Source organism: Pseudophryne corroboree, chromosome 6 (genome assembly GCF_028390025.1).
Source record: "Pseudophryne corroboree isolate aPseCor3 chromosome 6, aPseCor3.hap2, whole genome shotgun sequence".
Classification (NCBI taxonomy): domain Eukaryota; kingdom Metazoa; phylum Chordata; class Amphibia; order Anura; family Myobatrachidae; genus Pseudophryne; species Pseudophryne corroboree.
This window is the reverse complement of record NC_086449.1, coordinates 771271897-771287812: the sequence shown is the minus strand read 5'-3', so window position 1 is coordinate 771287812 and position 15916 is coordinate 771271897. Positions and strand designations below refer to the sequence as shown.

The following is a 15916-nucleotide window of genomic DNA, read 5'->3' as shown; positions in this document are numbered from 1 at the left end:
CCCTTAGGCCACTTGAATCTAGCATCAACACTGGAGGGACGGTAGATGCTAGAATCAAGTGAGCTAAGGGACCTTTTCCGTAAGGGGGAGGAGTTACGACGCAAGGGGGAGGAGCTAGGCCAGCGGGATAGTTCCTCTACTATCCACGCCACCAACTATTACCTTTAGTAATTAGGTGGTGAGCGAAGCGGAGCGGAGCGAGCCACCGTGCCCGAAGCGTGGCGAGCGAAGCGAGCCCGCGAGGGTACTTTTCGGGTACCCTGTTCGCCCGTAGCTCCTCCCCCTGGTGACGTAGCTCCTCCCCTCAATACGTCACAAGGTCCCTTCAGCCCCTCCGATATAGAACCAACCCTGGAGGGACGGCAGCGTCTAGATTCTCTTCGTGCAGAGGACCTTTCTCATAACCCCCTGGGTCCATGTCACAATCTATTTGGAATAGAAAAGTGTGGCGAGCGAAGCGGAGCAGAGCCAGACACCGTGCCCGATGCGTGGCGAGCGTCCAATGCTGCATAGAAAAAAAAAAATACCCCAAACGGACGGAGAACGAAGAAAACATTTAGGAGCTGTAAGGGCGGAAGTTCTCTCCTGCCCACTCGTTTTGTCACGTCCAGGTCCTTTGCACGAAGGCAACATAGACACAACCCTGGAGGGACTGCCCCACGCTGAAATGGCTTCCTGTAATGCGGCTTCCTCGTACGTCACACAACCGAAAGCCGCCATCTTAGTTACTGGCAAGCTGGAGAATGGTCTACTATATACTGTTATCATTGCAATTTGCTCAATCAGCCGACAGCTCGCACTCATCCGCTTATATACCATTGTCCCGTGGCGGTAGCGGCGTCCGTGTAAACCGTTTTCTCCCCGGGTTCCGGGGCCGGCTGCAGCAGCCCTCACTTCCGGCGGAGGGGGTGACCTATGACCCCCGCGCGGCTCCTCCTTCCTTTCCTGCAGCTGGCGCACGAGAAGACTCAGCAGTGAGTGATGTCCGCCCGCAGTATCCGCGCTAATCCTCCGGGGCGGCGGGATGGGGGCGACCGGGGCCCGGTGCTGGGGATAGGGGACCCTCCCGCGATCCTGCCCCGGGGGGTATGGGGGTCTGGAAGCGTTACACGGGGGATAGAAGGGAGGATGCGGCGGGGCCTAGTGCAGCCGCGGGCTGGAGTATGTGGGTGCCCGGCCTGGGAGCGCTGAGGCTGTGGTGTATATATAATGCTGTGTAATAGCCAGTGGCAGTGTATACCCGGCCAGGGGGCAGTAGCGGGGGCCTGCTGCTGCTGTGCAGGCACTGTGTACAGTATATATGCTCAGCAGCTGCTGTAGTACTACACATCCCAGCAATCCCTAGCACAGAGTTGCTGTTTGGGCGTGGTGAACCTGTAGAGGGCATGCTTGTATGTGTAGTACTACAACTACACATTACCTATCTTAGGTGTATCATCCCATGTGTGGTCAGACTTTTGCCTAGCAGTAATAAGGCTTCCAGTGTTGTGTTGCTGTGATTCGTCATTTTTATATAGTTTGCTCTCTTGTTGTGGTTGGTGTTATCACTTGTGATGCTCTGTGGCGTATGCGGGGGTCTTACAAATTGATGATGATCTGGCGCTGTGTGAAATATTGGCAGAAGGCTTTCATACTTTAAGGGAATTCAATTGTTTGAGAAGTCAGTTGGGCGTCTGTCGGTTCCTGTCAGAGAAGAAAAAAGACACCCAGCTGACTTTTCAAACAATTGAATACCCCCCCCCCCCCCCCTTTATGTACCGGTGTATGTTCTTGTCAGCGATGCGTTGGCTGTGTGTCACACTCCATCTTTTGCCATAGTGTTTATTGTGTACCCGCTGGTAATGTGGGAGCCGTGTGCTGTACTTACACAGTATAGGAGTCTGTAGTGCTGGCTGTGTGACCGGGCAGGCGCAATGGCATGATATTGTAACCATCCATATACCGCACAGTGTGTGTACGCGATCACAGTGCACAGCCGGCAGAATGATGGTCCGGCGGATCAAACAGGGTTGTCGTCCAAACCGAGCCATCCCGCCTGATCACCAGTCAGTACCATACATTAAGAGGTAGTCATTAAGACCAGTCATGTAATTGGCTGGTGTGTAGGGTTATGGTGGTATGTGTGGCTAACTTTGTGCTCTGGGCACTAGCCATGCATGCGGCCTGTGGATTATGGCCCCCCCCCCATACATCATCAATAAATTGCTGCAGTGTCCTGATCCCTTGTCATCCGGGGAATCTGGATTATTAAACGTTGGAAAAATTCCAATTCCTGAGCATTTTTAACATGTTTAATTCCCCCAACCGATGGCTGCTCATCGCTGTCCGGGGAATCTCATCCGCTGATGTATGGTGGCCCTAAGGTTACTATGGAAGCAGTATGTGTGTAAAGATCAGAGCAAGGGCTGCATAGACTAATTTGACAGTGGTTGTGGATAAACATTGGACGGCCTGGTAGCAGAGTGGTTAGAAGCTTACTTTATACAAGTGCCCTATGCGTAGTGTTTGTTCTTGTTGGTGGATGTCTGTGTGCTCCAGTTTCCTCACATAGTGCAGAACATAGTTGTTGTATAGGAGACATTAGATTGTAAGCTCCACTAGGGCAGGGATTGGGGATTTAACGTTCTCCGTAATGTTACTGTACGTGTGATAGGGAATTTAGACTGTAAGCTCCAGTGACAGATGTGTGTGAATGCTTGTCCTCTGTACAGTGCTATAGAAATGTACTTTTGTTAATGGTTTTTATTGTAATTTGCAGAAATGGCTCCACGTAAGGGTAAGGAAAAGAAGGAAGAGCAGGTCATCAGCTTGGGGCCACAAGTGGCTGAAGGAGAAAACGTGTTTGGAGTCTGCCACATCTTTGCTTCTTTCAATGACACCTTTGTACATGTGACCGATCTGTCCGGCAAGTAAGTGATGTGACTTGTGTTAATGTATTTGTTAGGAGTATTGTGTGCGCCTGTTGCTGGCATTTATTTTATTTTTTTACCCCTATGTAACTGCAGTCCTGAGCCACTAGTATTGATCAGTAAGGCGGGGTACACACTAGGGGCGATGCAACGGATCATGTATCAAACAGCTGATAAATCGCAAGCACGTCAGCAGGTGTGTACCCCTGATACGTCAGACATGTCATGGCAGCCCTCCAGCACAGCCTATGGCTGATGTATCAGATATATCGGCACATCTGGCTGTGTGTACAGGCGGGTGTCCTGACTAACACGTCCGGCGGCTGATCGGTAAGTGTATACTAACCTGCATCGGCAACACAGTCTGACGGCGGGTCTGGTGTGTACCCAGCCTAAGTCTCCTTGTGGAACATCATGTGAGCCTGCTTCCAGTCACTGGTTTTGCATGCGGAGCTGACTCTGCCCATTATAATATCAGCCTCATAGCTGTAATCTACTCCGTAACCATAATTACCCATAATATGGATATAAAGAAGGTCTACAACTAAAATGTACTTTTCTCTTACGTCCTAGAGGATGCTGGGGACTCCGTAAGGACCATGGGGTATAGACGGGCTCCGCAGGAGATAGGGCACCTAAAAAGAACTTTGACTATGGGTGTGCACTGGCTCCTCCCTCTATGCCCCTCCTCCAGACCTCAGTTAGATCTTGTGCCCAGAGGAGAATGGGTGCACTGCAGAGAGCTCTCCAGAGTTTTCTGTGGAAAAAGAATTTTGTTAGGTTTTTTATTTTCAGGGAGTCCTGTTGGCAACAGGCTCCCTGCATCGTGGGACCGAGGAGAGAGAAGCAGAGCTGGCTTGTCAAGTTGGGCACTGCTTCTAAGGCTACTGGACACCATTAGCTCCAGAGGGAGTCGGAACACAGGTTTCACCTGGGGTTCGTCCCGGAGCTGCGCCGCCGTCCTCCTCACAGATGCCGAAGATAGAAGCCGGGTGAATATGAGAAGGCAAAGAAGACTTCAGGCGGCAGAAGACATCAGATCTTCATGAGGTAAGCGCGCAGCGGTAAGCTGCGCGCCATTGCTCCCAGTCACACACACAAGCAGGCACTGAAGGGTGCAGGGCGCAGGGGGGGGGGCGCCCTGGGCAGCAATATTCCTCATATTTGGCATAGATAAACATGGATTAGGCTGTGGCACAGTAAATCCGGTAACCCCCGCCATTTTTCTATACAAAGTTGATGGGATCGAAGCCCGCCGTCGGGTGGGCGGGGTTTGATCCTCAGCACTAACCAGCGCCATTTTCTCCACATAGACTGCATGAGGAAACGCTGGCTCCCTGTTCTCTCCCCTGCCTTGCTTCACAGGCTGAAAAAAAGAGGAGGGGGGCACTTTGGCGACGCAGTGGGGGAGATTACAATTATATACATATAACAGCGCTATCTGGTCATATATTCCAGTGTTTTTAAGCGCTGGGTGTGTGCTGGCATACTCTATCTCTCTGTCTCTCCTAAGGGCCTGGTTGGGGTTTTGTCCCCTTATAGGTAACTCCCTGTGTGTGGGGTGTCGGTACGTGTGTGTCGACATGTCTGAGGCGGAAAGCTTCTCTAAGGAGGAGGTGGAGCAAATGAGTGGTGTGTCCCAGTCGGTTGTGCCGACTCCAGATTGGATGGATATGTGGCATACGTTGCATGCACATGCAAGTGTGGCATCTTTACATAAAAGGCTTGATAAGGCTGATTTAGGGGGGACATCAGGCGGCCAATCCTCAGATTGAACCGACTCACAGGGCCCGTCGGGATCTCAAAAGCGTCCCTTGACACAAGACACTACTACAGACACGGATTCTGATTCCAGTGTCGACTATGACAAAGTAAAATTGCACCCTAGGGTGACTAAAACCATTCAGTGCATGATTGTGGCAATAAGGGATGTGTTGCATATTGTGGATGAACCCTCGGTCCCCGACACAAGGGTACACATGTTTAAGAAAAAGAAACAGATTATTAATTTTCCCACATCTCGTGAATTAAATGAGTTCTTTGGAAAAGCTTGGGAGACTCCGGATAAGAGACCGCAGATCCCCAAAAGAATTTTTATGGCATACCCTTTCCCTAAGCAGGACAGGGAGATTTGGGAATCACCCCCCACTGTGGACAAGGCCCTGACGCGCTTGTCCAAGAAATTGGCGCTACCGTCTCCTGGCACAGCGGCCCTTAAGGACCCTGCAGATCGCAGGCAAGAAACTACATTAAAGGGTATTTATTCTCATACGGGTGCTGTGTTAAGACCGACGATTGCGTCGGCATGGGTGTGTAGCGCAATTGCAGCTTGGACTGATGAGCTGACAGATCAATTTGATACTATGGATAAGGATGCTATATTCCTAACTCTAGCCCATATAAAAGACGCAGTCTTATTTATGAGGGATGCTCAAAGGGACATTGGATTGCTAGCTTCCAGGGCCAATGCCATGTCTATCTCAGCGAGAAGATCCTTATGGACTCGCCAATGGACGGGTGATGCGGATTCCAAAAAAATATGGAAGTACTACCATATAAGGGTCGCACAAGTCCAAAAGAGGTCGGGGATCCTTTTTCCTCGCCAGAGGTAAGGGCAGAGGCAAGAGAGCACCTGCTTTGGCAGGTGCCCAGGAACAAAAGTCCTCCCCGGCTGCTCCAAAAGCCACAGCATGACGCTGGGACTCCCCTGAGGGAGTCCGCACCGGTGGGGGCACGTCTTCGACTTTTCAGTCAGGCCTGGGTCAGTTCGGACCTGAATCCCTGGGTGCTGGAAATAGTTTCCAAGGGTTACAAATTGGAATTCGAGGATGTGCCCCCGCGCCGATTTTTCAAATCTGCCCTACCAGCTTCCACATCGGAAAGGGATGTAGTGTTAGCTGCAATTCAAACGCTGTGTATACAGCAAGTGATGAACAAGGTTCCCCTGCACCAGCAGGGAAGAGGTTACTACTCAACCCTATTTGTCGTCCCGAAACCGGACGGTTCGGTCAGACCTATTTTGAATCTGAAATCCCTAAACCTGTACATAAAAAGATTCAAATTCAAAATGGAATCTCTCAGAGCGATAATAGCCAACATGGAGGAGGGGGAGTTTATGGTGTCTCTGGATATAAAGGATGCGTACCTTCATGTCCCCATTTATGCCCCCCATCAGGAATACCTGAGATTCGCTGTACAGGATTGTCATTACCAATTTCAGACGTTGCCGTTTGGACTTTCCACGGCCCGAGGATTTTCACCAAAATAATGGCGGAAATGATGGTGGTCCTGCGCAAGCATGGAGTCACAATTATCCCATACTTGGACGATCTCCTGATAAAAGCGAGGTCAAGGGAGAAATTGCTGAGCAGTGTGGCGCTCTCTTTGAGAGTGCTCCAGCAACACGGTTGGATTCTAAATCTGCCGAAGTCACAGTTGATTCCGACAACTCGACTACCGTTCTAGGTATGATACTGGATACGGAACAAATGAAGGTCTTCCTCCCAATAGAGAAGGCCCAAGACATTCAGAACATGGTCAGAGACCTGCTAAAACCGAAAAAGGTGTCGGTTCACCAATGCACTCGAGTTCTGGGGAAAATGGTGGCGGCCTACGAGGCCATTCCCTTCGGAAGGTTCCATGCAAGGACTTTTCAATGGGACCTTCTGGACAAGTGGTCAGGGTCCCATCTGCACTTACATCTGAAAATAACTGTCCCCAGGAACCAGTGTCCCTCCTGTGGTGGTTGCAAAGTGCTCACCTGCTGGAGGGTCGCCGGTTCGGGATTCAGGACTGGATCCTGGTTACCACGGACGCAAGCCTCCGAGGATGGGGAGCGGTCACACAGGGAAAGACTTTTCAGGGTCATTGGTCAGACCATGAGTCCTGTCTACACATCAATGTGTTGGAACTCAGGGCCATTTACAACGGCCTTCGACAAGCGGAGAGTTTTCTTCGAAACCTACCGGTTCTGATTCAATCAAACAATGTCACAGCAGTGGCTCATGTGAACCGCCAAGGCGGGACAAGAAGCAGAGTCGCGATGGCGGAAGCCACAAGGATTCTTCGCTGGGCGGAAAATCATGTAAGCGCTCTGTCGGCTGTCTTCATTCCTGGAGTGGACAACTGGGAAGCAGACTTCCTCAGCAGACACGATCTCCATCCAGGAGAGTGGGGACTTCATCAAGAAGTCTTTGCAGACGTAACATGTCTTTGGGGAACTCCTCAAATAGACATGATGGCGTCACGCCTCAACAAAAAACTTCGGAGGTATTGCTCAAGGTCTCGGGACCCTCAGGCAGTAGCAGTAGACGCACTGGTAACACCGTGGGTGTTCGAATCGGTCTACGTGTTTCCTCCTCTTCCTCTCATCACGAAAGTGTTGAGGATCATAAGACGAAGAAGAGTACAGACGATACTCGTTGTCCCAGACTGGCCTCGAAGGGCTTGGTACTCGGATCTACAAGAGATGCTCACAGGAGACCCCTGGCCTCTTCCTTCAGGGAAGACCTGTTGCAGCAGGGGCCCTGTGTATTTCAAGACTTACCGCGGTTACTTTTGACGGCATGGCGGTTGAACGCCGAATCCTAGCAAAAAGGGGATTCCGAAAGAGGTCATCCCTACTTTAATAAAGGCTAGGAAGGAGGTGACGATAAAACATTATCACCATATCTGGCGAAAGTATGTGTCTTGGTGTGAGACCAAGAATGCACCTACGGAAGATTTTCATCTGGGTCGTTTTCTCCACTACCTACAGACAGGAGTGGATATGGGCCTGAAATTAGGCTCGGTTAAGGTACAGATTTCGGCCCTCTCTATTTTCTTTCGGAAGGAATTGGCTTCTCTTCCAGAAGTCCAGACGTTTGTAAAGGGAGTGCTGCACATCCAGCCCCCTTTTGTGCCTCCAGTGGCACCATGGGACCTGAACGTGGTGTTGCAGTTCCTAAAATCACACTAGTTTGAACCGCTTAACAAGGTTGAGTTTAAATTTTTTACTTGGAAGGTGGTCATGTTGTTGGCCTTAGCATCAGCAAGGCGAGTGTCAGAATTGGCGGCTCTCGCACAAGAGCCCTTACTTGATTTTTCATGTGGATCGAGCTGAATTGAGGACACGTCCGCAATTTTTGCCTAAAGTGGTTTCTTCGTTCCATATGAATCAACCTATTGTGGTGCCTGTGGCTACCGGTGACCTGGAGGATTCCAGATCCCTAGACGTAGTTAGGGCCTTAAAGATTTATGTAGCCAGGACGGCTAGAATTAGGAAAACTGAGGCTCTGGTTTGTCCTGTATGCGGCCAATAAGATTGGCGCACCTGCTTCAAAGCAGACTATTGCTCGCTGGATCTGTAATACGATTCAGCAGGCTCACTCTACGGCTGGATTGCCGGTACCAAATTCGGTTAAGGCCCATTCCACTAGGAAGGTGGGCTCTTCTTGGGCGGCTGCCCGAGGCGTCTCTGCTTTACAACTTTGCCGAGCGCCGACTTGGTCGGGGTCAAATAATTTTGCTAAGTTCTACAAGTTTGATACCCTGGCTGATGAGGACCTAGCGTTTGCTCAGTCGGTGCTGCAGAGTCATACGCACTCTCCCGCCCGATTGGATGCTTTGGTATAAACCCCATGGTCCTTACGGAGTCCCCAGCATCCTCTAGGACATAAGAGAAAATAAGATTTTAAACCTACCGGTAAATCTATTTCTCCTAGTCCGTAGAGGATGCTGGGCGCCCGTCCCAGTGCGGAAACTCTGCAAGACTTGTATATAGTTTTTGCTTACATAAGGGTTATGTTACAGTTGGAATAGGTCTAGGACCGTTACTGTTTCTGTTCATACTGTTAACTGGTTATGTATGTTCCAGGTTACATGGTATGATTGGTGTGGGCTGGTATGAATCTTGCCCTTGGATTGCTAAATCCTGCCTTGTTGTTGTCCATCTCCTCTGGGCACCGTTCTCTAACTGAGGTCTGGAGGAGGGGCATAGAGGGAGGAGCCAGTGCACACCCATAGTCAAAGTTCTTTTTAGGTGCCCTATCTCTTGCGGAGCCCGTCTATACCCCATGGTCCTTACGGAGTCCCCAGCATCCTCTACGGACTAGGAGAAATAGATTTACCGGTAGGTTTAAAATCTTATTTTCTGGTAGTACCTTGTGCCTTGCTGGGATATGAAGTCATCTGGAACCCCCCACAATAAGGCGCAATGTGGAATGTAACGGAACGGATTTCCACCTAAAATAAATAAAGCCTCATGGTGCGTCCTTTCTTGCGTTGCTTGTTGTAGCTGCTGCCTGACAGCGTTTTGTCTCCTGCCTTAGAGAAACGATCTGCCGTGTCACTGGTGGGATGAAAGTGAAGGCTGACAGAGACGAGTCCTCTCCTTATGCTGCTATGTTGGCTGCTCAAGACGTTGCCCAAAGGTGCAAAGAGCTTGGCATCACCGCTCTTCACATCAAGCTGCGTGCCACCGGTGGGAACAGGTAATGTCTGATTGTATGCTGAGCTGAACACTGGGGAGCGAAGTTTTGACCTGTAAATTATTAGACTTGGGGCACTTTCTGTCTGTCTCTAAATCTGTGTAGCCTTTCCCTTGAAACGGACGCGCCCCTATTGCAGTGTCGCAAATACAGCCTATCTGGCATTCTCCTGCCATGGTGTGTAGTTGTCAGGGCAGCAACACTTTATTAAGCAAAAATGTATGGGGTGTTACTTATATCTGAGTGCTGCAGGCTTTCTACACGCTGTGCCTAGAGCCTAGTGTTCGTTATCACTTAGTACTTGATGCCTCTAACAAGGTAGCTTATTTATTTTCTTCAGTCTGCAACAAGAAATATTAATAGATACTGTGGCCCTGGCAGGTCCTACTAATCCTGACCAATGTGCTAATTGCCAATGGCACTATGAATCACTTAGACTTGTTGGAGGTGTAAAGACAGTGTTGTTGGTTTTACTTGGCACGGCACCCTGATGGTGAGAATCCCGACAGAGGCTATGTAAGTGTACTTACCAATATCCCCCTAGCCCTCCCTTTCCGCAGCCTAAACCCCCACCCGCGGCTTACCTGTCCACAGCCCCGGCAAACCCTTGTTTGGGATCCCGGTGATTGTGATCCTTATCAGGGTTCCGGTGTCTGTATTTCAACTGCTGGGATCCTGACCAGATCCCATCTCTAATGGCAAGTCTCCAGGTTGTGTTATATCTAACGGACTCTAGAAATACCCTTTGAAGTTAATACATCTGCAATTACCAGTGATGGCACAGAGTGGAAAAAATGTGGGTCCCAGGAGGCACGTTCACTAAAATTGGTCCTATGTCACTGTTTCTGGGTTCCATCACTGTTTATGCTTATGAGCTATTTATAGATTCCCATGTAGTATCAGACCACCCTATACCATGGCAAGTCACACTCATTGTCAGTACATACGTTGCCTTGATTTCCCATAGCCAATAGGTACAATGCTGGGGACAGAGGGGTGTAAGGGCAGGCAGCAGTTGCAACAGTGGGAGTTGGATGGCAACTTGGGCTGTGCTGGTGGAAATAGGCTGTAGAGGGGGCTAAGGGCAAGCAACAGATGGAGTAGAGCTGAGGGTTGAGACGGAGCAGTAGGGGTCGGGAGGGAGTAGAGGTGGGTAAAGGTAGGTAGTTCTGGGGCGAGTAGGGAAGTGGTAAGGGTAGGGGGGAAGGGTAAAGGCTAGATAGCAGTTGGGGGCAGTACTGGGCGATTGGGAGCAGGCAATCCTGGGTGGTAATAGTTGCATTCTTCCTCCTGTTGGAAACCCCTGGCTGGTTCACCAGAATGGTCTCATCCAGCGCCGCCTTCATGTCCTTCATATAGGCGGTATCTGTGATACTGTTGATGGAGCTGCCGGTCCAGCTTGTCCTTCAGCTCCCTCTTTGCAATTTGCTTGCACAGAGCCTGCTGGTTGAAGAAGTCGGGGATGGAGCGCACAATGGCGTCTGTACACTGCCTCAGGCTGTACATGATGGGGGCAACGATCAGAGGTTAAAGTGAGACGGAATGGGGCGGAACTGTGTTCCGTTGGTTCCAATGCGTTCCGGCTTACCTAACACAGAATGTGATGCCGCGCGCCCGCTGAGATTGTAACCAGCGGGCGCCGGCACCTTCCCCTCAGCGGCAGCCGAAGCTCACTGCTAAGCTCTGGCTTCCGCTGTGTACGGCGCTATGGAAGAGACGTACTCCAATAGCTGTGTGTGTGAAGCGGCACTACTTGGTGGCAGCTGTACTGGGGGCATAACTACGGGGGGCAGCTTCTGATGGGGACATAACTACGGGGGGCAGCTTCTACACGGGGCTGCTCTCCATAATTTAAATTGGGGATATTATTGGGTGACCACACCTTTATTTTTTTGAGACCACGCCCCTTTTTTGCGGGCGCACAATCCCTTTAGAGCTGGGGCGGCGGGGAGGGTGAGTTCCACCACCTCTCCAGGACCACTTTAAGCACTGGCGATGATGCTGCATGCAAGAGTCTCTGTTGCTGGGTTGGGAGGAGGATGGAAAGCTGTATGCAAATTCTAGAGCGCTAGCTGCCAGGGGGGAAGGCAGGGAGGGAAGCCTCAGGTGGTGATTGGATGGGGAGACACTGCAGAATTGCTATTGGCTGCAGTGCACGCTATCAGATCATATAGGTCAGAACTGCATCCCTCAGTGCCTATAGCGCGGAAGCCCTGATTACCATCCCAATTTACGTGCTCCTACCTCCATCCTTTTCCATGACTGTGGTGCATCGACCTACCTTAGGCCAGTGTTAGAACCCATGATACCTTATAGGCAAGTTGCTCATTCTACAGCAGAGTAGTTCTTTATTCAGTAGAAAAAGAAATCCCTAAGTCAGACTTCAGCTTTATACATGGGAACGTAATGGGTGAAGTAGTCTGCCAAAATATATCCAGATGAGACAATCCTACTTCAACTTGGAGCGTGGGAGTATCTGATGCTTGCAGCATTTACCTGCTCACTGCACCTGAATTCTAGGACCGACTTTCTCCCCCCCCCCCCCCCCCCCCCCCCCCCCTTCCCCATGCTGACTGTACGATAGGTGTGTGGCTGCATTTGCAATAATTGCAGTTTGGGACCTACGCTAATACGCTAAACTTTGGGTTCGTCTTGCGAGATGATTGTAAATATACCTTCTGCAAATATGAGTCTCATAGTGCATTGTGTATGGTTCTGCTATCAGCCTCTTCCTGTTTTGCTGCTGGTACCGAAGAAGACTTGTGGGTAGAGTCTTCATTTCCTCTTCTGTATTTTGCAGAAAATGCAGAATGTTTTAAATAAACAGAACCCTATACACCGTTCTGGAACTCATAGTGAAGCTTCCTCAAAAGATCAAGAACTCAACTATATTATGTGTAGCCTTTCCAGTGCTGTGTGAGGAAGCGAGAGCTGTGCTATAATAGGGAGCAGGTCCAGGTCTGAGTGAACAGGCTTACTATTGGATAAAAAAACATTCTGTATAGTATTTAGAATATCGGGGTATATCTTAATAGTAGAGATGGTAATATGGCCATCGTATAGTGGTGGTGGTGCAGGTAACCATTCAGTGGTCGTAGCCGTGGATCATTAGTGTGTATTTGTGCTAAGGAGCTCTGGCTGCAGACACACCTTCCTGGTGTCCACCGCAGAATGGGCGTCATCAGCCACTGGAAGGAATTACACCATGGCAATTGTCTCACTCCCAACATTGACTGGAAAAGGCATCAGGAACTCTGGGGCAGATGTATTAAGCCTGGAGAAGTGATAATGCACCAGCCAATCAGTTCCAATATGTAAACTGACAGGAGCTGACTGGTGCGTTATCACCTTACTTATCACTGCTTTATCACTTCTCCAGGCTTAATACATCTGCTCCTTTGATTGGCAACATCAGTTTCCAATGGCAAACCTTACTAATGTCTTCAGTGCTGTGTTGGGAGGAGCATTAGATGAAAGCCTATGAAATGCATTTGAGTGACTGGTGTATCTAATCCTGTTGAACTCCATAGATGAACAGTATTGTGTTATGTTTTTTTTCAGGACCAAGACTCCTGGACCTGGTGCCCAGTCCGCCCTCAGAGCCCTGGCTCGTTCTGGCATGAAAATTGGTCGCATTGGTAAGAACTTGTTCTTTTGTGTCTTAACCACTTGCCTGGCATGGTCGCATCAGATGCAACCGTGCCTGCAAGTGCTTTATCTGACCTGGTCGCTCAGGATGCCGCTGGGGAGTGTAAATTAACCCCCCCAAGCCACCCCCAGAACCTCCCCCTGTATACCCGGAGGCTGTCCTGGCTTGCAAAATGAAAGCCGCGATGGTCGCTATTTTTCCGATGGTCGGGATGTTCCCAATGGATGTTATGGGTGTGGTATGATTTGCCGGCAGTGGGTGAGCGTAAAAGAGCCCCTTGCGCTATCCTCCTTCCAGGGGTGTCGTGGACACCCCAAGAGGGAGATTAGGGGTCTGTATACCGGCTGTCGGGGTTCCCGGCGCAGGTATGCTTAGCGCTGGGATCCTGACAGCTGGTATATCAAGTTAACCCCCCCCTTCCTGTAGCTGACCTGCACATGGGGGGGGGGGGGGGGGGGGGGGCTGTTATGTTTAGGCGCATGAGCCTCAGAGTGTCATTCGTACAGCATTCTGAGGTGCGGTTTCGGCTGTGTTGTGGGCAGCAGGGTGGCTCTGTTGTATGGGATGCAGCCATGTTGTGTGAAGCCCAGCTGGCTGTCTTTGCATTCAGTAGTGGCAGGCAAGTGGTTAATGTGCCAACGCACTGACATCTGACTTGCCATTCTCCTTGCGAACTTTCACACTCCTTTTTATGTTAGTAAATTACTTAAATCCCATGTTGTGGGTTCTCTGTATCCATATTGCAAAGGGACCATATTCATGTGCAGTCTGAAAATGTCAGCAGCAATTTAACTCTTGTTTTCCCTTGCAGAGGATGTGACCCCTATCCCATCAGACAGCACCCGCAGAAAGGGCGGTCGCCGTGGTCGTCGTCTGTAGTTATCGCTTTCCTTTCAGTTGTTAATAAAAATTCAGACCAAATTACATGTGTGAATCTGTCTTTTTGGGATAACTGAATTAAAACGTACTGCATTCTCCTAATGAGTGAAGCCATGACCACTTTTTACATGGCCTATACTGGTAAAAAAAAAAATACATTTTTTTTGCCCAATTTGCATATATACTGTGGCTTGTTTTCCTGCAGCCGCCTTGGTTTGCCACACGATGGCAGTAACACTTAATAAACTAAGTGCCAACTCCCTATAGCCACAGTCTATACCCCAGTGTCATCTGCTGCCTCCAGTGTCCCCTAGTTGCTGAACAAGAAAGCTGCAATTATGGTGGCCAATCCCAGGATCGGGATCCCGGGATTTAAGGCCAAAAATGTCCGGGATTCAATCCCAGGATTGGAAGCTCCAATCCCAGGGATTGAGGGATCAGCGTTGAGCGTCCATAGGACGCTCAGACGCTGCCCGGCTTCCTCCTTCCGGGTCCCCAGCGCAGTGTGAGAGGTCACGCTGCGCTGTCGGCCGCTGCTGGGAGCCGCCAGCAGCGTTCAAAGGATGTTCCCCCTCCCGCCCGCCCCTGGTATATGGTGAGTTATGTGTGTGGGGCGAGATGGCGGCCACCTAGCTAAAAGCCAATCCCGGGATTGGCCATTTCTCTGACGTCCTAGTGGATGCTGGGAACTCCGTAAGGACCATGGGGAATAGCGGGCTCCGAAGGAGGCTGGGCACTCTAGAAAGATTTCAGACTACCTGGTGTGCACTGGCTCCTCCCACTATGACCCTCCTCCAAGCCCCAGTTAGAATTCGTGCCCGGCCGAGGTTGGATGCACACTAGGGGCTCTCCTGAGCTCTTAGAAAGAATAGACTTAGGTTTTTTATTTTCAGTGAGACCTGCTGGCAACAGGCTCACTGCAGCGAGGGACTAAGGGGAGAAGAAGCGAACTCGCCTGCTTGCAGCCGGATTGGGCTTCTTAGGCTACTGGACACCATTAGCTCCAGAGGGATCGACCGCAGGCCCAGTCCTTGGTGTTCGGTCCCGGAGCCGCGCCGCCGTCCCCCTTACAGAGCCAGAAGCAAGAAGATGGTCCGGAAAATCGGCGGCATGAAGACTCTGTCTTCACCAAGGTAGCGCACAGCACTGCAGCTGTGCGCCATTGCTCCTCTCACACTTCACACTCCGGTCACTGAGGGTGCAGGGCGCTGGGGGGGGGCGCCCTGAGGTAGCAATAATAACACCTTGGCTGGCTAAAATACCTCAATATATAGCCCCAGAGGCTATATATGAGGTAAATACCCCTGCCAGAATTCCATAAAAAGCGGGAGAATAGGCCGCGAAAAAGGGGCGGAGCCCATCTCCTCAGCACACTGGCGCCATTTTTCCCTCACGGCTCGGCTGGAAGGAAGCTCCCTGGCTCTGCCCTGCAATATACAGTAACAGTAAGAGGGAAAAGAGAGGGGGGGCATTAAATTTGGCAGTATATATACATATATTATATGAAAAGCAGCTATTAGGGACATAACTCAGTTAGTCCCTGTATATATATATATATAGCGCTCTGGTGTGTGCTGGCATACTCTCACTCTGTCCCCCCCAAAGGGCTTTTTGTGGGTCCTGTCCTCTGTTGAGCATTCCCTGTGTGTGTGGGGTGTGTCGGTACGGCTGTGTCGACATGTTTGATGAGGTGGAGGCGGAGCAGATGCATTTTGAAGGGACGTCACCCCCTGCGGGGCAGACACCCGAGTGGATGAACTTATGGAAAGAAATGAGTGCACGTATAGATTCTTTACATAAGAAATTTGACGACATGCCAAATGTGGGACAGCCGAGATCTCAGCTCGTGCCTGTCCAGGTGCCTCAGGGGTCGTCAGGGGCTCTAAAACGCCCGCTACCTCAGTTTGCAGACCCGGATGTCGACACGGATACTGATAACAGTGTCGACGACGATGAGTCAAACCTAATTCCTGTCAGGGCCATTCACTGCATGATTGAGGCAATGAAAGAGG

The 15916-nt window shown here is 50.4% G+C and overlaps 1 protein-coding gene across 1 annotated transcript; it reads left to right on the top strand.

The window, feature by feature from the left end:
* Nucleotides 1-866: 866 nt before the first annotated feature.
* RPS14 (ribosomal protein S14) lies at nt 867-13946 on the top strand. Its single transcript, XM_063928651.1, has 5 exons — nt 867-974; nt 2759-2909; nt 9218-9379; nt 12938-13014; nt 13837-13946. The coding sequence occupies exons 2-5, from the start codon at nt 2761-2763 to the stop codon at nt 13902-13904; spliced, it is 456 nt and encodes a 151-aa protein (XP_063784721.1). The 5' UTR covers nt 867-974; nt 2759-2760; the 3' UTR covers nt 13905-13946.
* The last annotated feature ends 1970 nt before the right edge of the window (nt 13947-15916 follow it).